We start from the raw sequence: 24,164 nt of genomic DNA, 5'->3' as shown, positions 1-24,164 counted from the left end.
CCATGGCCTTGGTGGAGACAAGCAACACAGGCTGGTCATGAGCCTTCCCCAGAGCCCAGCTGTCCCCAGCAGCTACTACATGGACTAGCCTATGCTCAGGGGACAGATGCCTTCACACAGCCTCACTCCCACATGCTCCATTTTCAGCAACCGCCATGCTGCTCCTGGCTAATGTCTACTCCATCATCATCCAGCAATAAGATGCACTTACTAGCGAGCAGCCAAGGAGGATTAATAGCTGCTTTTCTGCATTCCCAGCATCTTCTGCCCATGCTGAGCTGCTGAAGGGATGTTGCCTCAGAGCAAAGCCTTCCACAATAAGACACTAGAATATTCCCCAGGTGATGTGCAGCAGCCTGAATTTTATTTATCTTTCCTAAAGCAATAACTAAACCTTTCACTGCAGGCCCTTCATGTAATCTTACAACCTAATCTACCTGACTACAGCTCAGTCTCTGCCTTTTCACCAGCAAAACTTTCTCCAGCTGATTGCTTGGGCACCCAGCTGCATCCTCCTTTCCCAAACACTCATCTGAGGAAAGGGGATTCAAGAAAAGCTTATTTGATCTAATAATCCCACCACAATGGTGCCGTACTGTTTGATTCATCTGAGCTGCTGTGGCAGATGAGGGCAAAAGGTCCCTTCAGAGGATATCAGGAGATGGCGATCACTCCCAGCACAAATTCCTTCAATATCCCACTGAAGCCTTCCAAACCTCTTCCTGAAGTATTGATTTTTCTCCTTGCATCAAAAGCTTTTCTGTTCAGCTAGAAAAATAACGTTGCTGTGGCATTCAAGCACTTTACAGCCAGACATGTATTATCATGGCCCTTTTCACAGAATCACAGAATTGCCTGGATTGGAAGGGATCTCTAGGATCATGAATCTCCAACTCCCTCCCCACAGTCAGGGCCATCGATCTCCCTATTTAATACTAGACCAGGCTGCCCATGACCCCATCCAACCTGGCCTAAACACCTCCAGGGATGGAGCATCCACAACTCTCTGGGCAGCCTGTTCCAGCACCTCACCACTCTCCTAGTAAAGAATTTCACCCTGACAGACAACTTAAATCTTCCCTCCTTCAACTTAAATCCATTTCCCCTTGTCCTCCTGTTATCTACCCTTCGAAAGAGTTGACTGCCCTCCTGTTTATAGGCTCCCTTTAGGTGCTGAAAGTACCTGCATGCTGGGGAAGTACTACTACCCACTTCTACCAAGGGCCAAACCTACAAAGACCAGTCAGGTGCACAGCAGCCTTGTGGTGTTAGGTACGTCTGTGGCTGAGGCACTCTAATATCTTTAATAGCTGGGTTGAAACAATATCTATCAGAAGGAACTGGAAGTGGCAGAGTTGCCCTTTACCTACTATGCTATGCGTGGGAGCTGATCCAAAGACACTGAGCACGCAATGTTGACTCATCACAACGCTGCTGTAAAACCAACCCCTGAAAACAATCTCTACACGTTTTTCCTTCTCTCCTTCTGTGCCTTAATAGTAAAAGATAAGATAAACAAGATATTTAGCTGATGGCACACACACAAAAGCTCTCATCCGTCTTCCACCTTTATTGACGACTCGACAGAGTGCTCCCTTTCTTACAGTGGGGTTTGGATCTTTTTGGATGCAGTCTCCCCTCACCGCGTGAACCAGCCCCATGAACCAGGGCAGAGCAGGAATCACTCTGTGATGCTGAGCAGCACTCCTCAATCTGGTGTGAGGCCTTACCCTACCTTTCAGGCTGCAGGGCAGTGCAGGACTTACTCACCAAATAACATGTCTACTGATGTGAGCCATTTAATAGAAAGTTCATTAGGAAGAAAGGTCACCACGCTAATTTCTTTAATAAATCCAATAAAATGACAGACGTGTTTGTTTCTGTATTTGAGGAACAGTGCTATATCTTCACGTGAATGTCACAGCATCACGCACTTTGCTGGCACATGAACACAGAAGGATGAAAACTGCCTTCCATCCAAGGCTGTGATTTTCCCACACTGCAACAGTTAATATCCTTCTGCTGTTTTACCTCTTGAATTTCTATAGCTTGGGCTTAGTCACTGAACAGTGGTGTTTTTATTTATGAATTCAGGTGGGAGGAACAATCTCTGTGAAGTTTAAGAGATTAAGCTGCTTAAATAGCAGGAGATGTGGCTGCTGTGCACACTTCCCCACTAGTAGCTTGTGCTTTCCCTGTGTCCAAGGCCTCTCCTGCAGAGCAGCAAGCCCCTCTGAATGGCACAACACAGGTTCCCTGTCAAAAGCACGCTGAGTACCAGAGACACATGCCGATATAACTGTTGGTTCACCTCTCTGTGTATTTGGGGACTTCCTGTGCTCACCTTAGGCCCTTGCTCCCTGCCTTGGGAAACAACAAGGTTGCCACTAGGGAGGCTAAGTGCAAGGTGCTTGCTGGCCTTCTCAGCACATGTAAAGCTCATTTCTATTGGGATATATTGCCATTTCACCAATCCAAGAATCATAGAATCATAAAGGTTGAAGAAGACCTAAGAACATCTAGTCCAACCATCAGCCCATCCCCACTAACTTTTTTCCTCAGTGCCACATCCACAGAATTTTTGAACACCTCCAGGGACGGTGACTCCACCACCTACCTGGGCAACTTGTGCCAATGCTTCACCACTAAAAAGAAATTTTTCCTAATATCCAACCTGAACCTCCCTTCGTGTGATCTCCTCTCATCCTATCACCATTACACATAGGAGAAGAGTCCAAACCCCACCTCACCACAACCTCTTTTCAGGCAGTTGTAGAGGGCAGTGAGGTCTCTCCTGAGCCTCCTCCAGACTGAAAAATCCCAGTTCCTTCAGCTGCTCTCCTTAAGACTTGTGCTCCAGACCCTTCACAGCTTTGTTGTCCCTCTCTGGACACGCTTCAGAGCACCAATGTCTTTCTTGTAGTGGTAGACCCAAAACTGAATGCAGTACTTGAGATGCAGCCTCACCAGTATTGAATACAGGGGAATGATCACCTCTCTGCTCCTGCTGGATGCACTATTTCTGACACAAGCTAGCATGCCACTGGCCTTCTTGGCCAATTGAGTGGCCTGCTTGTGCCTATCCTTATTAAGTGTTAGCCTTGCTATCACACAAGACAGACACGGGCAACAACTCTCAGATAACGCAGGCAGAGCCAAATACAATCAATTACAAATACAGAAACAAAATCCTGATGCACTGAAGCTTTATCCTTCTTTCCTTCCTTGTAGCTTTGCCTTGACCTCAGCAGCCAGGGAAACAGATCATCTTCAGAAGCATGCTGCAAAGTGATGCCACAGGCAGATTTACTGAGGAGTGAGGTCTCCTCGTGATGTGCACCCTCATTCCTTTTAATTTAAAACTTGTCATGTTATGTTAGCCTAGCAGTCCTGTAAAGCTCTGGCTTAATTGAGCTGACTGAACCTAACACTGATTTTATTTACTTTCTTTCAGCTCTCATTATAAATGGGGATGAACTCAGATTCCACGTTCAGGTATGTGGATGCCTATAGAACATCCCTTCATAAGGACGTAAGAGATCACCTTACAATTAAAAAGGAATGATTAAATAGTTGTCTGTAATGAGCTCATGGTCATAAAGCCTTCATGAAAGCAGATACATACCATTCACATTTATACTGCTACAGCAAACTGAAGCACAGGGAGGCAATGCTAACAGTGTTTCTGGCCCAGCCGGCTGTTGGGCAATGATATATAAGCATTTGCTTACATGAATATTTTGTGTTGCTTTTAAGCGAGGTTCATTGCTCAAGCTATGGCTGTGCTTCAAGAAGGGCCATTAGCAATACGGGAGAGGGCTTCCCTTAGCTCATACTTGCCGTTTAACTGAGCCCACACCTGAAGCAAGATACAGTTCAGCCCCACAGTTTACAGAAAACACAGACCCACATGGCAGGCACACCATCACACCACACTATGTCTACTCAAGGTGCATGCACTTTCTCCCTTTGTGAAACAAAATTCACATTTTGCTCACATTTCAGGCCCCGCTGAACACAAGAATAATTATATCCAGTGCACGTGCAACGTTTGACATTTGTTGAGTACATCTCTACCACTGACAACACTAACACATTTCTAATATATATTCAGCCTTTTAGCAGGAATGATACATCAGATTGTCATAGAGATTAATGAGGCTTGTGGGAGACCCACCTAAGTGCTTTTAATGCAACAGAAGCAAGCTTACAGTAGTTTACTGTTTGTATAAGAAAAAACATATTTCCTTCCTGTCATCTTTGTTATTCAACCAGCCTTGTACTGTATTAATTTACAGCTTAAGATGTTTTTGAACTTGTTAAGAAGCACATTTTAATGGAAGGATGTAAGTAAGTCAAAACATGTTAATATTTAAATAATAATAATGCTTGCATTTTGGCATCATCATATGTGAACACAAAAGGATAAAGTTAACCTTTGGAGCATCTCCTGCCAGGCATTAATAGATAGGTCAGCTCGATGGTTTTAGAATCATAGAATCATTAACGTTGGAAAAGAATTCGAAGATCATCTAGTCAACCATCAACCCATCACCACCATGCCCACTAACCCATGCTGCCCAATGCTGCATCAACCCTTTTCTTGAACATCCCCAGAGACAGTGACCCCCCCCTAGGCAATCTGTTCCAATGCCTCATCACTCTTTCCAAGAAGAAATTTTTCCTAGTATCCAAACTAAATCTCCCCTGGTGCAACTTAAGGGGATTACTATAGGGCCATTCAGGTGATGAAAAAGGGTTCTGTGAGCTGGGGAAGGCCTTCCAAGGATGACATTCCAGCTGTGGCTTTCCAATGCTGTTGTCACACTATGCAAACACCACTGGATACAGATTTTCTTCCCTGGAGCACAGGCTACTGTTGCCTATACAAGGCATGTTAAACATACCATGTTGGTGTTGCACAAGCATACAGTGTTTTCTGTAACCTAGTGAGGCCATTAGAATGCCAAACCTAATGAAAGCACATTTAACTAGGGAATGTAGGTTTGGTGAAAGAACATTTCTCAGAGGCAGGGTCTTTCTTACACTGCGACTTACCTTATTGCAACAACCATAGATGTAGATGGAGAATAAAGCACAAGGACCAGAAAAAACATCCAGGCTCCTGTACTCTTTCAAATGGAGAGACAAAGATCATCCAGCTCAGAGCTGGCTTCTGCAGGCTGCATACTTTCGAATGGTGTGGGGCAGGCTAAGAGCCTCTCTTGCCTACTTGGCAGGTTCTTCTAGCTCCTCCCACCTATCTGATAAGAATGCATGCTGTTTTGTTTGCACTAAGTGCAACTTCCTAGTCTCTGTTAGGAGAAAGTGGCTGCTTTTCATATTTGTGTTCTCCAAGATGAGGTTGCCTTAACAAAAGGAGGCATAATATGCCCAGTGTGCAAGTTAGGTTATATGTTGTGAGCAAGTTAGGTTATATGTTATAAATTGCACCAAGCTAAACTACTACAGCTGCAGGTTGAGATCTTGCCCTAAATACACCATTTCAAACACCTGCTCTGTACTGAGCTATTTCACCTCAGTAATAGGAAGATAGCTCTAAGCAGGTAGCAAACACCAAAGTAAAGTGCTCAACAAGAGCAGAGTGGAAGAACCAGATTGCCCTGGTTTGTTGAAGAGAAGCTACAAATGGGGGCAGGACCTTTTTAACAGCAGCTGCCATAGATTAGCTCAGCCCTAAGCTCATGTGGTGACCTTTACATCATTTCTCACTTGTTGCGCTTTGCAGTGCTTTATCAAGCTTCACCAAAGCTTGAATTAAGTGGGTAGGTATTTTTCTCACATTCCTGACAGGTAGGCTGAAGCTTAATCTGGGATGGGAGAATCACCCTCCCAGTTTACACACCAGTAGAAATTTTTGAAGCAGTGTCATTGTGTGAGCCACTGGCTCCAGGGCTAGTCAGTGGGCAACTAGCTGCCACTGGGGGTCACTAGGTTCAGACACACACAGGGCAGCATGCGGCAAACAGAAGTCACCACTACTTCTGTGTAGGCCCCTCACAACAGGTTATTAGCTTTCCAGATGTTATGTCTTCAGGCCTTCTTGGAATTCTGTTATGAATTTTAAAAGCTCACAAAGTTATCCCATTTCCCTTCCTACTTGCTGAGAGGAAAAAAAATTGATTGGGATCTGCAAGTGAATTCTTAACAGGAAAGAAACTTGCTGAGAAAATAGCGTGCCCCCTGAATGTATGTGTGATGTGCAATCTGCACTAAGGGTCAGGTGAACTACTCTGGTGAGCTCCTGTGGCCAGATGACTGCACCAGCAAGCAGTGCTTCTATTGGCTCTCATAATCAACTATTTGTCCAGTTTGCATTCCGTCAGAGATGAGAATAACAAAATCCTTGAATTCAAACAAGTGGTAATAATGTCTGGAGCTTTCTGGAACACCTCTTTTGTTTCTTCTAAGTGCTTAAAACACACCTTAGTTTGCAGTGTTTTGTTTGATGTAACATCAGCCAGCACAGTTTTCACAGTTTTCACCTCTGACAGATTTTCCTTTCAAAGTGAAGAACTCTCTGAGGATTGCATTGCTGTCATGAAGACTCACTGTTGGTTCTACCAACTTTGGCTGGGATGGAGTTACAGGCAAGAAAGGCTGAGCCATCAAAACATGTCATTCCTCAGCATTGTACCATGCTATAAGAGGTTCAAATTGCTGTTCTTTCCTTCAAAAAAATGAGGCCAATATGTGTTTAAATGTCTTTATTCTTAGATCAAACAATGTCATCACTGAATTGAAGAACGAGATTACTGGTTGAGATATAAGAGAAATGTGAGACAAATATGGAAGATAACACTTTGCAAATAAATTAAAACAGAATAATTGTCTTTGCATAGTTCAGAAGTGAAAAGTAGGAGGCAGCAGTGCGCATGTGCTGTGAACTGACACACAACACCACGAAAACCCAAGTTCCTAGATGAACTCCTGTAGCTGCAAATAAAACAAACCAAACAAAAAATACCCCACACCTCAGAGCACTAACTATTAAAACCAGGCAGAAAGAGAACTAATGAGCTTTTTTTTTTATTTTTTTTTTTCTTTTTCTGTTGTTGCTGAACAGACCATGCTGCAGGAGTGTTTTCTCTACAGACAGAGGTGCTTTTAGATAATCTGCCTTGGCATCCCATAGCCCGTCATACCCGACTGTGAGGCTCCTTTGTTGCTGCCCATCTGAAGGCCTATTACGTTCTGTCCCTGACGAAGCTGCTCTTCTGAAAACCCCCGTCGATTCTGCTGTGCTTTCCTGCATACAAAAAAACAACACATTCTGCATATGTCCAGATGATCGTGAAAAGCAATCTGAAATTGGCTCATGTTAACAGCTCCTCCCTTGTACTGCTGTATTTAATTTGCACCATCCTCCTGGATGGACAATACTGGCTGGGCTAATTGCTTTCCTGCAGTTAGAAGTGCTCTCTTCAAACCCACACCACTTCAGTCTTTCTCTGTACCACCTACTCACAACCTTCAGGATCATAGCTTGCCCAGCAACTATGATAGGTAAAATATTTATGTAGTGCTCTGTATACCACTTGTGATAGAGTTTGTATTTTGTCCTATAGCTCTCAGAAGCTGTAGTCTACAGGATCTGATCACTAAGATACTTATCTGTTCTGTAGTACAAATTGATATCTGTCTACATCAATGGTATACATTCAACCCAGTGGAGTCAGTGTGAGTGCAATGTACCCAGAGAAACAAAGGGACAGCAAAGTGGCTTGCTCATTTTCACAAGTGTGGATGATGGTTGCCTGCAGGACAGAACAGTTGCCCTGTTGCCATTTCCAGATCTCTCTTCTCTAAAGCAATAGACTTTGGCCTTTGCACCTGTGTCTTAACTGTATGACAGTCCTTTATCTTCTGCCAAAACATGCTGACTACTTTTGCTTGGCATTAGCAGTCTCAAAAGCCATCCAGATCAATGAATCTTTGTTGGACCTTAAAAAGAGCCTCTTTTCCCTGAAAATAGCACTGGGGAAAAAAAAAGAAGCACAAAAGTCTGTACTTGATTAATCTTTCATTTACACAAGGTGGGGAAAACAAGTCACTTACAAGGGAGAAGGATCAATCTGTTACTGCCAAATAAATGGCAAGAACCTACAGTCTCAAAGGGAGGGAGGCTTTCAGCCAGCTGCCATCCAGGTACAATCTCTCTGCCATCTGTGTCTGTTTGTCCTGAGATCAGCTTATCTAGCAATATGACAACACATTACAATTCCCTTTTCTCCTCACTCCATCACAAGATGGGAATGTTAGATTGGGTGCCTGCTATGACTGAAAGTCACCAACACAATCCTCTGTGAGGATCTGATCCTGTACAGTGGCTGAGCTCAGGTCCAGAAGAGCACTTCAGATCTCTCAAGAATGGATCCCATGCCAATGTGCAGATGAGTACGAGGGCTTATAGCACCCTACCACAGGCTCTTCTCAGAAAGCATGTGTATGGGAACTGTTGAGTCACAGCCTGAACCTGACTGATCATCTGGGGAAAGGAGCAGGTCAGCCCTGGGAGCACAGGTGAAGGCAATTCAGCTGTATGACCAGAAGGGGTGGAGCCTGGCTGCACCTCTCTTAGACCTCATTTAAGAGCTGACTGCCAGAGGGGAAGGATCTCTGGTTGGAGATCCCTTCCTTGTGGAGTTTTCCCTGTAAGCCTAGATCTCTGGAGATGAGGGGAGCATTCTTTTCCTCTTTATCCCTTTTGCCATTTCGCTCTTGTATCTTGTACCTTACCACTGCACTAATCTTTGCAACTTTTCCAACTGCCATTTTGGAGGCAGGCACACAGAGTTTTGGGCACCTCATACAGCAATTCTGTATCACTGCTGCAAAATTTCTTTTCCAGAACCCTTACGCGGGCAGCAAAGCACTGCCAGTATCTCTGAGAGAGGATGTTTTTGGAACTACTCCTATTACATAATTGAATCTCAGGTTCACTGTGACTGTCTCCATTTTAATTAAAATCCCAGAAACACGATCTACCTTTTTTTCCCCTTGGACTTTTCAGCTGTGCTGTGGAGTGAATCCAGAGGAAGTTGATATGTAAGTATGACTAGGAAAGAAAAATAAGAACTGCACAGAAAAAATTAAAAAAGAGACCAAGGATATGTTAATAAAAGTTGATTACTTGTATCGTTTGGATCACGTGGTGTTATTTTTACAATCATAAATGCTGCCCTTAGAATATGATAGTCTTACAGATAACAGCAGGTACTTGTGATTTGCTTTTAGGCTGGTGGAAGCAGGCATAACAAAGGCTGTAGAAAAGGAGGTGGGAGCATCTCACACTGCTGTAAGTTGTGTTTGACCTGTTTGCCATCACTCAACAACACTTTCTCTGCCACTGTGCAGACTTATTAACTTTTCATGCCAACTTTGCACCAGAGCCAGAGGCTTCCAACTCACAGATAGCAAACAGCAGTGGATCCATGAGCCTCACCAGGACACACAGTGAAACAGCAGACAGGCCCGATGGGAGCAGGCATGCAAGACACAGGATATGGAAAGTTAAGCAGCTTTGCCCATATGTGGGGATCTATTGATCACTGCTGATCCCTGCATGGATACTCTTGTTCCTTTTAATCTTGACATCTTTCAGTTTATCTTAAGGTGATTAAGAATCAGTCTGAATGCTCTGACTCATGAATAATGCTGGGTGATGGGGAGAGGGCTCCATCTGCCTGAAGGGGTGGTTAAGCTATTCAGAAAGCAGTTCCCAGTCTGCCATATGTTATCTCCTTATAGAAATAACAGTTTTCCTGAAGGCAACAGCTACGAAACAGTCTTTCAGGGACTGCAGCAGACGCAGGCTGGCTGTCTATGTAGCCCAGACAGGCCGGGAAGGAGGGAGATGATCTTCAAGTATGCCAATGAAAACTATTCCATCCACAATTAAGAGCAGATATGAAAATTAATTTTTCAGTTGTTTCCATTTGTTATAGTTTGTTATAGTTACGTAAAACAAATAAGCCTGTCTGGGTCATGGTGAATTCATGTCTGGTTTAAATTAAAGCATGTAACTGGATTTGAATTTAAAAACCTATTATATTCAGGAAGTAAAAATCTCTTTGTGGTCTGTATGAAGTAAATTTAAATGAATGCCACATGAAGAATGTATAGGAGTTGACACTTGCTCACCTAAACTTCAGGTCTCCTTTAGCCTCTGTTAAACCACTTCAAACTTTAAGATAAGCAAAGTTTGCTTGCTGATCCTCAACTAATCATCAGAAATTTCAGGGAAACCAATGACCAGCAGGCAGCACTCTTTTCGTTAACATGCCTCAGCTGTTTTAGCATAAGAAATACTTTTGGGTAGAGGAACCTCATTTCAACACAGTGTCTGTGAGCTAGAGGCGTTACTGTAGAAGGATTTCCTTTTTTTTTTTCTGCCCTTCTTCTCAGCCTCCCTAACCAAGGCAAATGGGGCGTTAGAGCAAATAAACATCTTTTCCAAGACAGAGAATTCTCTGCAGATAAGTGGTACTCCACAAGAAAAAAAAAAAAAGGCTAAGAAAGAAATCCAGTAGGATCTCCATATGTGTGCATATGTCCAAAGCAGGGCAGCTCAACAGAAAAGGGTGCCTGCAGGTAGAACTCAGAGCTGCAGCCGTGGGTGAGCTGCTGCTCAGTCCTGGCACCAATAGCACTTTTCCAGCTCCAGGGCAGGAGAGATGTGAGGAAGAGGACTACCTGAGAAAAGGCAGCAGCATGGAAACACTGCATCCCTCCTACAGGGCTCCTTCTCAGCAGCCCTGGTGTAACTTCTGGCTGACATGATGTAGTTAGGCACAGGCCAAATGATGCTGATATGCTGGGAAGCAGTGAAGGGCAGAAAGTGCTGCTGCCTGGTTGGACATTTGATCCCCTTGTTTAGACTCCAAAAAGGAAATCTCTTCACTACAAGGAAATTTTGCAAAGATTCTTCCTTTCCTTCCACAGTAAATTTCTTCGAAGGCCAAGAACAGACAATAATACCAGCTTTCCATGAAAGTCAGCTCTGGGAAACTGCGCCTTGGGCATTACCTGTGAAACCAGGATGGATCCCCTTTGTAGCATCCGTCATCCTTGGTGACTGCCAAACTGCCTAGAGCCATTAAGGTTCTCTGCACTGCTGCCATGTCCTTCCCTGGAAAGGCAAACAGCAAAACCAATATAAGAAATCCTCACATAACAAATAGCTTGGCACATTGATCAATGCCTTCATCCAATGCATTAACTGCTTCCCTTGGCTACTTGAAAAAGTACACTAGAAGCATTATAAGTGCTATTTTAGAATTGCTCAAATTGAAGTGCTGACATGCAAGAGATTATGAAAAAGATTATCAAAGGAACGGTGTTAAAGCAAAATTCAACTATTTGGGAATTTTCAAGTTTCAAAGCTATTTCAATGCATTCACCCTTGCTATTTTAAGCCATTCTAAATTTTGTGCTAAGAGAACACTTTGGCGTAAAAAGAATGATAATGTGCTCAGTAAAACACGGCTGAAGGAGAGCAATGTGACAAATAACCGTGCTGTGCCTCTGTTGCTTCACCTGCAAACTGATCCCATCATATAAGCACTGGCAGTTGCAGACAGTCCTCATGCTGACAGAGTTCCTGGCAGTCCTGGAAAGGACTCGTGCAGATTAACTTGCACCACCCTTTCCCAAATTACCCATCAAATCACTTCCCAAATCCTTCCTACTGGCTTCCCTTCACAGGCTGTCAGAAGTCGATGCTCTTCAGTTGCTGTCATCCAGTCCTAATTTACATTATTCTTCTACAGTTTCCCTCTTTACCTTACCACGCTTGATTCCTCATTTCAAAATGCTAGTGCTCATCTCCCCTTTAGCCAAGTAAAGTTACCATACCTGGTCATCACTACTTGTTAACGTTCTGTAAACAACAGAGAGAGAAAAAGCTTCTCAGGGGATAATTTCCCATCTATACTGTGAGGTGATGGACTCGTCAATTACTTGCCTAGATGTATGCTTTCCATCTGCTTGAGAATTCACCAATTTTCCAAGACGGCACCTTGAAATATAAGGCTCATTTCCAAAAGATGTTGCTATTCCTGTTGTCAGTATTTGTTTTTATTTTAAAAAACAGTACCCACTCCTCTGATCTTTCCTTCCAAAATTAAGGTAAGAAGTAAATTTTCCTTTTGTATCAACATCTTCTGTTTATTTCTCCACTTAATTAAAAAAGAAACAAGTGAGGGAGGTTTTTGTGCGTGTTTTTGTTTTGTTCTTGAAAAAATGAAGGATATTACTTTTTTTTTGTTTGTTTCTTCCCCTGCACTTGGCTACTAGGCGTGAAAAAAGCAGAGAACATTAGGCAAGCAAATAGAAACAGGCAAATTCTATCTGATTACCCAACTCAAACACAATGACATTTAGAAAACTCTCTAGCAAGTACTTCACTAGGAGCTGCCACATATCTTTGCAATGGCGTGAGCTGATTAAGTTTTTGGAAATTTTGTTTCATATACCTTTTTTTTCTTCTGAAATGAAAATGGAAATAGGTGTTCAAGGCAAGGCTGGACAGGGCTCTGAGCAATCTGATTTAGCAGCTGGCAATGCTGCCCGCAGCAGAGGGTCAGAACTAGATGATCTTCGAGGTGTCCTCCAACACAAGGCATCCTAAGCCCTGGAAATCTTCCCCGCGCATTCCTTCTGTTCCCATTCTTCCTTTTTCCTGAAATCACCTTTCTAGTTAAAGGAACTAATTTTGAACACAAGTTCTTCATACGGGGATATAAGTTCCTCACAAAATCATGTGATGCTCAAGATATGACTATGACAGCAGACTCCAGAAATGCCTCCCATGGAATAGTGTTAATGAAAAGTACTGTAGACCAGTAGGAGTGCACAGGAAAGGAGCTTAGCACATAGTGTATAAGCATCACCCTGATTACAGGTGGATGAAGCTCGGGGCTCTGGTTCACACAGACTTCACTGCATAAGGCACTGGCTAAGGTGAAGATGACACCCTAAAGCTGAAAATGACTTGCGGCTTCCAGCTGTGACTGGCACACAGGCCATTACAGTTTACAGGAATCTTCTCTGCAGGGGACCATTTGTACAGAAAACAAATTGTCAGCCATCCGGGATCCTCCCGTGCCCGTGTTTGTTAACCAGACTGTGTCAGATGGTCCCTGCTTGAGGGAGGGCAGCTGAGGGTCGGCCTCTTGCACAGGCACGTACACAGGGAGCAGCGTGGGGCGGGATGCTCGGAGCTCCCCACAGCAGCAGATGTACCATATGCCTCAACTGATGCCATAAATAACCTCCTTGGGATGCCCATCGTGGTAACAAACAGGGATGAGGAGAGATGTGGAAAAAGGATTTAAAAGTGAATGAGCTGAATAACGACAGCAAGCACGTACACACAGATAAAAAAAGAAAAGAAACAAAAGACGGGTAGCACAATATATCCCGCTGGGCCCGGTGGAACCATCTGGCAGCCCCTCCTCTGCTCTGCACTCAGCTCTGCTTCCCTTCTCAGTGGCGAGGGGAAAGGCTGCAGGGCAACTGCAAGCGGGGCCCAGTGCTCCCGCACATGCATTGGCCCCTCAGTCAGGGAAAACCCCAGATGTGCTTCATCTTGTGGCATCTAACCTCTTATCCTTTACAGTAAGCCCTGTAGAGAATCTTGGCATGGCATATTAGAGGAGGCGGGGGGCTCGGTCACATCTCTCCCTTTCTCTCTGGGGAAGTGTGGCCAGAAGGAAGGGCTGAGACCCACAGAGGAGAACTGCTCTGAACCATATTCCCGAGACACTTCTTTGTGCAGGCTGGGCTATAAACAGAGTTACATCTGCCTCTTACCTCTCTGGAAATATGGCAGGGAGCTATCTGTAAAACAGCAAACACGCTCTCTTGGGCATGGACTAGGAAAGGCTGCTCACCTTTCTCTTCCTTTAAGAAGGACCAAAGGAGAGGTGACACCATTGGGAAATGCACCAGATGGACTGAGTGAGTTTGAAGCAACCAACAGCAGATTGCGTACTAAAACATTTTCTTCAATCATTACTAAGAATCTCAAAGCAAAAAAAAAAAAAAAAAAAAGGCTCTTGGAAAATAATCAGAGACAGAGAAACTCTTTTATCAACCACACATAATTTTCTTTCCATGTAAACATACGTTGATGCTTGCTGCCTCTCTAAACACATTGTGGCCTGGAAGTATTTTCTGAAGTGTAGAAGTTATGCAATTATGAAAGATTCTGTCCTTTCTGCCTAGCCAATATGTCAAATTTCTGATGTTTCAGGCTAAAAACAATACTGATGCTGGAGATCAGAGCTATGGTTAGGCAAGAAGCCCTCACATGATTACTCCTGCACATGCTGCTTCACTTCAGCACTCTAATGACCAGCATGAGGGATGGAAAGAGAATGGGGAAGTGAAGAGACAAAGATCAGTTTTGAGAAGGCCTAAAGTAACCACGGAGAAAAGTCCCGTACATCTCTCCCCTGGGCTGAAACTTGTATTTTGACTTTCTGTGATCTGGAAGTTTTTCCTCTTACATCTGCTGAGGAATGGAGATGAGTGAAAGAAAGAAAATGAAGAGACTGCCACCACAATTAGGAGCTCTACCTTTAAAACCAAGTTCTTTTCATCGTAAGGATTCACATATTGTTCTTTTGTTTGCATTACACAAAAGTGTTATGAAATGCAGAAGCCTGCAATCAAAAACACCTGAAATGAGCTAATATCATCCCTTCTAGTATAGAGGGAGCTTCCCTTTCAACAGCCTGCTAGGCTGAGGAAGAGGATGTTACTCCAGGGAAGTAAAAACCCTTTCATTTAAAATATTTAAAGGTAGATTGGAAAAATATGAAAAAATTACCTGGAAGAAACAACCCAGCTCTTGTGTCCGAAGGCGAGATCTGTCCAGTGAACCCAGTACCCTGAGAGCCTAGTGATGCAGTCTGTCAGTACGTCCTCCCATTCTAACCTATCTGCAAAGAGCTCCCCTGTGTTTCATGCCTGAAGCTGTCCTTGAAAGAATTGATCTCTTCCACATATCCCAACAGCCTGTAAAAACAGATCTCAGTGTTTTCACTCCACCTGTGTTCCTACACAAATGATACTGATTGGCTTTCTCAATAGATCGCTCTCCTTCCACCGTTTCATTTTCACAACAGATTTTTGACCCTTCCAGTTTTCTGCACACCTCCCTTTCACTACCCTGGCACTGTCTTTGCTTTGAGTCCCTGCATTTTGTCCTGAGAGATGCAAGATGCACAGTGCATTTCACAAGAGCACCAGGAAGAGCGCATCACCACAGAGGTGGCAAAAGCAGCCATGCAAACACTCAAATGACTCAACTCTTCGGCAGCTACAACACACAATGTTCACTTCATGTCCGGGAAGGAGTGTATTCACCTCCAGGTGAATATACAGGGCACTCAGATTTTTGCTGTTGCCATAGTGACTTTTCTGGCAAGACTTTATTGTTGCAGAGAGATACTCAGCTAACACATTAGCAGTGAGCTCTGCTCTCTCTAATCATAAAGGAGCCCTCATCTGCTCTATAGAGGCATGTATGCTCCTGGGAATGCACTTTATGGCTCTAATTTAAGCTTTGCTTATAATTTGAAAACTGTAATAAAAGCTCGTCATCACAAAATAAGGGTTTCCCCTATTTGCTCTTAGAAGCTATTTTACTTGGAAATAATTAGCATAGAGAGCAGTTGTTTTATTAGGTCTATGGATTTCTGTCAAAATGATGGGCTTTTGGATAACACACGAGCTTGGAAAAACTCCATTATGCCCTCAGGGTAATATAAATCCCTCAGAGGAGATAATGCACCACTGGAAGAACATGGTAATGAGATAAGGCAAACAGAAACAAAAGATAATTACATTAGAGAATATGCCTTAGACAAAATGCACTATTACAACACATCAAAGCCGAGTAAAATGAAGACTGCAAGCTGACTTCCAGTTTATTATTTTTACCTTCCCATAAATCCACTGTCTGGAAAATATCTGTTGTTCTTACTCCGTAGATTTCAGCAGCTTTTAAGAACTGAGAAATTTGTTCCATCTGCTTGAAAGCCATTTTTGATTCAGAGATCTTTGCAATGGGTTCATTTCCCTTTGGATGTAAACTGTTTATTAACTTGCATAACAGCTGAGAGAGAAACACAGAAACAAAATGAGAAAGCAGTCACCAAACTAGGAGAAATTTCTGCACATGAAATGATGCTGTAAAATGCTTTCAATCTAGACAGTTTCTGTTAGGGACGTAATTTCTTCTATCAGGAACAAACAAGAGATTGATGATAGTCAAAGTATATTAGAAAGGTATTAGAGCTTTCATTAACCGATGGCAATAGCCTGACCGAATAAATCCTCATCTGCTAGAAGCAGCAAAGCAATCACTGGTAAGTTATGTAACAACTGACAGAGAAGAAACCACATGCTCGAGCCAAAAAAATAAGCAACGTCAATTGAAATATTGTTGAAGTCACTTTGGCAGAGATTCAATGATTAGCGTATTTCTGCAGCTCTGTGCAAACAGCAGCATCTGCCTGTTGTTCAATAAACCAAAAGGATACAATTGTTACAGCTACAGAATGATTCACAAGAAGAAAACATTTCTTCAACACCTGTTCACCTTTTTTGTTTTTCTGTAAATACTATTTCTTAAAGAGAAAATTATACATCTAGTTTTAAAAGCAGATCTCATTTAACTGCATGAAGAAAGGCACTGAAGGAATGAGTCATTCCCATATATAATGTGCATGACTCATAAGAATCATAAGCACCATACTAATCCCAGTACTCCAGCAGAATAATTATTTTCTGAGATTAGGATTCACAAGCAAAAGGAAATCAGTCAGATGCTAGGACACCTCTTACTGCACTGGCCATGAGTTCTGACCAATTTCGCCGGATGGAGACAGAAATCAAGGACACATAGTAATATATACTAATTCGCTGCACGCATAAAGATACTCAAGTAGAGAGTTAAACAGATAGCTCACCGTTCCATCCATCAGCCAGGTCTGGAAATGCTGCCTTCCAGGAGGAGGGGGTTCGATCTGTTCCTCACACTGCACGATAATCCAGTTCGCCAGCCTAGACTCTAATTCCGGGTCATATTTCTGTTCAATCTTTTCCTGAACTTCTCGGCTTAAGCCATAGCTTGGTCCTCTGTTAGCCATTTCTGGAACCAAAGCAGAACTCGGTTAGCAGGGAAGGTCTTGGTGCGCAGCTGTTAGGTAGACACCGGAAAATTAGAGAATAAAGGAGAGAGCAGCCTGCCCTATACATTAGGCAGTTGAGCAGATGTTCATCAACACTGAAAGTCACTGTATGGCACTGCTTATAGCTGTTCTGCAGAGCAGGGGAGGGATCAGCAGGGGAATATCATTTTCCAAAAGCATACATCAGCCACAACATTTCTTGCTTTTTAAAAAAGAAGAAAAGAAGGAAAACAAATACCCTTCCCTTACCCCAACAACAAAAACAGAAGGTGAAAATGAAGATTTAAAGCAAAGTAGGTTTCAGAGAGTGGCTTCTGCTGTGATTGCAGAGAATATAATAGAGTTCTCAGATCGATGTTACAAGCTGCCTGCAAATCCAGAAACGCTTTAAAATTGCCTACCTAACGCTTGCCAGTAAGAAGAAGGTTATACATGGGAGCTCCAGGAATCCTTTTGAGATGCAGTCGGGTTCTTCTTCAGCAGAGATGCAGGGATGGATATCCAGATCAGCAACCTGAAAAGCGTCAATGGATTTAAGAGACAGAGGCTGCCACAATGCCCTGCTGCTGCTGCAGCATCGTGGTTTGAAGAACAGTGTATTGATTTGATTTTCCTCACATATGAGGAGGGTCAGAGCAGGGGCGTTGCTAAGAGCCATTAAAGAGGCCTGCCTCCTCCGTTGCAGCTGGGGGATCTGTTTATCTCGCCCATCTGCAGACTGCTCTCAGGCGTGTTTTCTCAGCCCTGTGCGGTTCACCCCACAGACTCAGCTTTATTCCACCTAGTCTGCATCACCCCAAACTACAGCAAGCATCCCAGCTCCCGATAGTTAGCAATGTAAACAGAGGGGCTTCATCATATGCCCTGTTACACAAAGGGCATACACATTTCACAATTTACTACACATTTCATTTATTTTTAAACATGAAGCAGAAGCAGAACCTTTTTTCTCCCTGTTCTGCAGCATGATGCTAGCAGGTTTACAGCATGAAAAGTAATTTCTCCTCCAGCCTGCCCAAGTGCTCAAAAAAGCTACAGTACAGGGAGAATAAGATGGAAAGCCAAGGAAGAGAAAGCAGGAAGCAGAGTGTTACCATCACCCTATCTGTGCTATATATTAGGCTACCAGATATCATCCCAAGAAAATAACTTGAGCCACTAAAAACAAGGGAGGATCAGTGAAAATTAGTAACTATACTGTAAAGCACAGAGGTTGTGCTTTCTGTGGGTGTGAGTCAGCATGCCTCCAGCAATAGCAAGGGAGCTATGCCCATGTACAGAGGTTTAATTTTGATTGTACCACTGCAGTGGTGGGAGGAAAAGGGAAGAGAGGAAAGAGAAGAGATTCTTCTTCAGATGTCATTTGCACAGGTTTATTCTTTGTTAAACAAAATCACTGCACTCCAGTCTGAGTTGCATCAGCCCTGCTAAGAAACAGCTCCCATTTGGCAAATGAATTGCGATCAGCTGGAAATGAAAGGAGGCTGACAAACCCAAGAAGGATTCACAGTCAGCATTACCAGAAAAACTCCTTCTACAGCCTTGGAAAAAAAATAAAATAAGGAGAAAAAAAGTACAGCTGCTTGTTTACCTGTCTCATAATGGCCTCCTCATCCATTATTTCCTTATTTTATAACCACAAATTCTCAGATTTATACTGCTCAGGATGCTCCTGGGCTTGAAAAAACTCGAGATGAAAAATTTAATAGATGACCTGATTTACTGTTGTCTTCCACGAGCATTTCATTTAGTGCTTTCTCTTCTATGCACTGGTAGTTTTAAAACCCCATGAAATATTGGATTACATAACTCAGAGCCTGTTACGTGACAAGGCCATCACTTGAACACTTTCCATTCCTGAGAACACGCTGTTAGATGCAAAGCAAATGTGCAGGACCAAGAGTGCAAACCAAGCCTGAAGACTGGAGTAGGAGCAAACTGCAGCTGCAACAGTAAAATACAGCACAAGATAGTTAGGACCTTCCACTCTTTGGCCAGTCCCACAAAAACAAAAACAAAAACAAAAATAAAAAAAAAAAAAACCAACCTACATTTTGTACTGTCAGATCTTTTTTATTCTTCTGTTTAAAACAGAGCTCCCAAGACTGCTCATTTGTTTCTGGTCACATCAGGGTGCTGTGTGCTTACTAGCAATGGGATTTCACTAAAGCCATGCCTCCTTGCACAAGCCTCTGACCTTCTTTCTGACTTGGGGGCAGCAGTGGGTAATTTAACTCTCTTGAGCTGAAGAGCAAAGGTCTCTCCCTTCACAGATGTTGGCTCTGCAACGTGTTCTCGAGGGATCACTCAGGCCAAGAAAGCTGAAAAGCCATCTTGTCCTTCAATATCAATTTTTAATAAGGCTTTGAAACCCAGGAAAGCTGCAGAAGATTGGAAAAACACCAGACTCATACCAATATTTTCAAAGCACGGCAATCAAATTGTAAGCCTGCTCTTATGTCATCAAGCCACAGAAAAAACAATGGAACGAGTTTGGCTTGAAAAGAGATGGTGATGATACAATGTACTAAGAGCTCTGCAATACAGTGTGCTTAGTGACTGCACACTAATTGATCAGGGAGCTAAACTGATTCTAAAGCAATACGACTCAGTAAAGAAATTAAAGCTAACTGTAATGACTGTAATTGAGAAATTAATTATCAGGTATATTTTCATTGAGTTTGTACAGGAACGTGTTTCCAGGCCTGAGCTATTTAATGTGTTATCAGCAAAAACAAAGGAAGCCCAAACTCTCAGTAACATAAGCTTCACAAGCTTCAATGAACAAACAACAAAAATAATGACAACTCCTTGAAAACAGTCTACCTGGAAGCAGGTAAAATGGTATTTCAACATAGCCATAGTCAGAGACAGGAAACTGCTTTATAGAATGTAGCACTGTTCTGCAGAGCAGCAGATGCTGAAACACAGAGGGTGATGGAATATCATCAGGTGGGCACAGTGTCTGGGTAAGATACTGTGACCAAAGGACTCCACTGAGCTAAGTGCAGAAGGTGCAGCAGCAATGAGAATCACTACAGCTGGTTCTGACACTCACTCTCCACAAACAGTGATGAAAGAATACAGGAAATTCAAATAGTTATTCCAGTGACCAGAGGACTGACAATAGACTCTTTGCAGTAAATAGGAAGTAAGAAGGATTACCTGTTTAGCTCACCAAAACTGCAAGTTAAGAAATGGCAAGCACATGTGGTTTCAAAGCAAAGGAGAATTCAAGTTTCTTTTCTTGGATAAATGTATACAACAGACTGATGGTCAGAATCATGACATGGAAGAAAGGATCAGACTTTCAGCAGCAAAGGTATTACCATTAGAACATTCCACTTACAGTTTCCAATAGATTTTGTCTCATTTATTTTTCCTTGGTAACCCAAGATTGGAACTTAGAACTAAAATAGAATTCTACCGAGTGAATGGAAGATGGAGCTAAAATAGAATTCTTTTTAGCAAATGGAGAGGGAGCTTGAAGACTTCAAATTAAGATTTAATGCCTGTAAATGCCGTGGCTCATCTTATGCTTCAAATAATACAGATAATCACAATATTACAAGTTTCAAAATCTTTGTAAATCTGCGAACAGCTGCCAGCAACAGTAAAGCTGATGTTAATTTCCTCACTACCTGTGTTTAGACCCACAGCCTTCAATGCCTTCTAACTGGAACACAAAGAGAAAAGTATACCTTGCTCTCTCACAAAGCAACCCTTGACCTTTGTTAGATTTGGTGTTTGTCAACTCGCTCCATAGAAAGAGTCTGGTGATTTCAGCCATCCCCAAATACTGTCAAAAGTATGCTGATCAACTCCCATGAGATAAAGCAATCCAGCAATTAGAATAACTGGCAAATCCAGGCTCCATTCCCCCAGTCACCACAATGCAACAGCAAGTATTTCACAACCAGGTTACAAAATAAAAACAAAAACAAAAACAAAAAAAAAAAAAAAAAGGAAAGTTTCCAAAGTTGTAGAATTTTGAGCACATCCTTTCACAAGGAAACTCTTCTGGAGGTTTGCTGAAGATGCTCCCTATGTATACACCTATGTGCTGACGCTGCAGTTTCTAGAGATGCACAGATGATGCTAAGTATAAATATGAACGCTGTGCAAGCCCAGGGCATCTGTAGAGAAATGCAAGGACAGAGAAGTATTCTGCAGACCTGGTCTGTTTATGGCCTTTCTTTGTCGTAAGATACTTGGATACGTTCTACACATGAAAACAAACAAACAAAAAGCTATTTGAGCATTGCCATCTTTTAACAGCACAAACCAGGTGGCAGAGATATCAGAACCTGGGAGACAACTTGCTTTCCAGGCCGCTTGACAGCAGAAGCAGTCTTAAGTCTCAGGATCTTCTAAATCTTGTTGAGGATTTACAAACTCCCTGGAAGAAAATCAACATGTATATTTCATCACATAACCTTTTTATCTGTCACCAGCAAAACCAATACCTTCTAAGAGCTACTGTGGCTTGAAAATCACCTTGTCATATGCATTCACTGAAAGAACAGAGAAGTATCATCTTTATTTTAATGTAACATTGGTTAAAACAGAGAGCAAGACATATCCAAAAATAAAAAAGAAAATAAAAAATCCCTCAAATACGTATTCTCTTATTATTATTAGAGACTTCACTTTGCTGTTAGGGACTTCAAGAATTAGCATCTGAGGAGGAGCACATCCTGCCACATGTTCTGCCCTGCAAACCTGCCATGTACAGAAGCAACGCAAAGGATCCTAAGGCCCAACCTGCCCCAAGACAACCAATGTCTCCCAGGGACTTCAGCCCTCAGGCGTGCTGCTCCCAGCATGTTTGCCCAGACACAGCACCTGCTCCCAGCCAACAGGCAGAGCCGACCTTCTCACATGTCCATGTGGGAGGCAACCAGACCTCTTGGTGCCAAGAAAGCCAATGGCATCCTGGCTTGTATCAGGAGTGGTGTGGTGAGCAGGACTAAGGAAGTAATCCAGCCCCTGTACTCAGCACTGGTGATGCCTCACCTCAAGTACTGTGTTCAGTTTTGAGCACCTCAGTACAGAAGGGACTCCAAGGTACTGGAGCAGGTCCAGAGAAGGGCAACAGGGCTTGGAGAATATGCCCCATGAGGAGCAACTGAAGGAACTGGGACTGTTTAGTCTGGAGAAAAGGAAGCTGAGGGAAGACCTTATTGCTCTCCTCCAATACCTGAAAGGTGTTTACAACAAGAGTGGGGTTGGTCTCTTCTCACTGGTGAAAGGATGAGGGGAAATGGCCTCAAGTTGTGCCAGCGTAAATTTAGGTTGGATACCAGGAAAACCTTCTTTACAGAAAGGATTGTTAAGCATGGGAACAGGCTCCCCAGGGAAGCGGCTGAGTCGCCATCCCTGGATGTGTTAAAAACCTTTTGGATGTGGTGCTCAGGGACATGATTTAGCAGAGGGTTGTTAGGGTAGTATGGTTAGGTTGTGGTTGGACTTGGTGATCTCTATGGGCTTTCCCAACCTGAGCAATTCTATGATTCTATAAATACATACCAAAGAGAGATGAGATCCTGCAGCAACAAAGTCAATCTAAACTGGGTGAGCTGACCTATGAGGTCATAAAGCTTTAACATAATTGTTTACTTTTTTTTTTTTTTTTTAAATAAATAATTCTGAAGTGAAAGGCAGACCTCTTTCTAACAGGACAACTGAGTAATACTTGACAATGAATTTCATATCTTAGTATTCCCCAAGGCAGTTTTCCTTCTGCTCTTGTTCAGAAAATGCTTTAACCGTGTACTGCAGTGCAACTAGAGCACTAAAAACACGAGAGCAGCTGTGAACATCACTAGTTGAAAGTTTCTTCTCCATAGCATACTTTTACTTGATATGAAAAGCAGCGTACCGTAAATCTCTTTGTTCCATGGAGTAAGCATGTCCAAGGGAAAGCATGTAATCAAAATTAACATAAGAAAGAAGCAGCAGGAGGCAGTTCCTCTCAGGCCTGTCCAGCTAGGATGTTTTTGTACTCAGTGTTTGTGCAAGAGAAAATAAACTGCCTCCACTGAAGCTGTATGGTACACTTCATACCATGGAACTCAACCGAGAAAGGAAAAAAATGCTGCTGCATGTACTACAAAGCCAAACAACAAAAGGTGCAGAACAACTGGAATACAAGACAGGATAAAAATTGATGTATAAGAAGTTACATTAGCGCAACTTACTATTCAGAGGCTGAGTACTTGCTTGATAGGAAACCAGTTTAATATGCTTTATAGACTTTTTCAGTGCATTATGGTCTACTGCAGAGCTTAATCACACACATATGCAAAAGAATCCAACATTTCCCTCCCTTCAGAAAGAAGAATCATCTGTGTTTCACAATTCAAGTAGTTCCACAGATTTTTGCAGCAAACTGGAAACAAAACCATCATTAAGGACAGAGACAACTGAAGTCAGTGGTTAATGCTTCTGTTTCTTTTGGTGACATCTAGCACTTGATTCTTTGATATTATATGGTAATCAAGCTTCTGTGACTTGCTATATAGGCTTTTTGTTACTTACTCATGAAATTTGATTCCTTGGCAGGAGTTAATGATCTGTATGTTGTTATGCACTGAAGAAAAATACCCCAGGTATTTTGATCAAAATCAACAAGAGAATATGCTGAGTTGCTCTGCTTGTGTCCAGAGCTTCCACGTTCCACATGGCAGCAGCATCACTCCCCACATCTGTACTACACTTAGTGACAGATGAGCCCAGAAGTCATTTTCAGACCTGCCAAAAGTGAAGGATAATGAAGACGCTTACTAACAACTTAAATTACGAGTACTTAGCAAAAATAACTAAGGATAGATGAAGGTACTCAGAAAAAAACAATCCTCCAAGAGCCACAAGATAGAGCTGCTTATACTGGTAAATCAGAAAACACAAAATACTGTTTAAATGTGCATGTTACATATT

The 24,164-nt window shown here is 42.7% G+C and overlaps 1 protein-coding gene across 1 annotated transcript; it reads right to left on the bottom strand.

The window, feature by feature from the left end:
• Positions 1-6,713: 6,713 nt before the first annotated feature.
• Positions 6,714-24,068, bottom strand: TAGLN3 (transgelin 3). Its single transcript, XM_042809947.1, has 6 exons — positions 23,426-24,068; positions 17,627-21,624; positions 17,004-17,185; positions 15,973-16,147; positions 11,050-11,152; positions 6,714-7,270 (listed from the first exon to the last, which is right to left on the bottom strand). Exons 3-6 carry the CDS (start codon positions 17,181-17,183, stop codon positions 7,129-7,131), a joined length of 600 nt encoding a protein of 199 aa, XP_042665881.1. The 5' UTR covers positions 17,184-17,185; positions 17,627-21,624; positions 23,426-24,068; the 3' UTR covers positions 6,714-7,128.
• Positions 24,069-24,164: the final 96 nt, after the last annotated feature.

The sequence above is a fragment of the Centrocercus urophasianus genome, unplaced genomic scaffold (assembly GCF_019232065.1).
Source record: "Centrocercus urophasianus isolate 14NV4802_14NV808 unplaced genomic scaffold, USGS_Curo_1.0 seq_12, whole genome shotgun sequence".
In the NCBI taxonomy this organism is placed as follows: domain Eukaryota; kingdom Metazoa; phylum Chordata; class Aves; order Galliformes; family Phasianidae; genus Centrocercus; species Centrocercus urophasianus.
Note: the sequence above shows the minus strand (reverse complement) of the source record. Positions and strands in the feature narration are given on the sequence as shown.

Excerpts from the sequence above, each read along its gene's own strand:
- TAGLN3 (XM_042809947.1), bottom strand. The coding sequence starts at position 17,183 with ATGGCTAACAGAGGACCAAGCTATGGCTTAAGCCGAGAAGTTCAGGAA. Across the intron at positions 11,153-15,972 it reads GACAGTGGATTTATGGGAAG|GGAAGGACATGGCAGCAGTG; the intron begins GTAAAAATAATA and ends TTGCCTTTCCAG. Across the intron at positions 7,271-11,049 it reads GATCCATCCTGGTTTCACAG|GAAAGCACAGCAGAATCGAC; the intron begins GTAATGCCCAAG and ends TTTTGTATGCAG.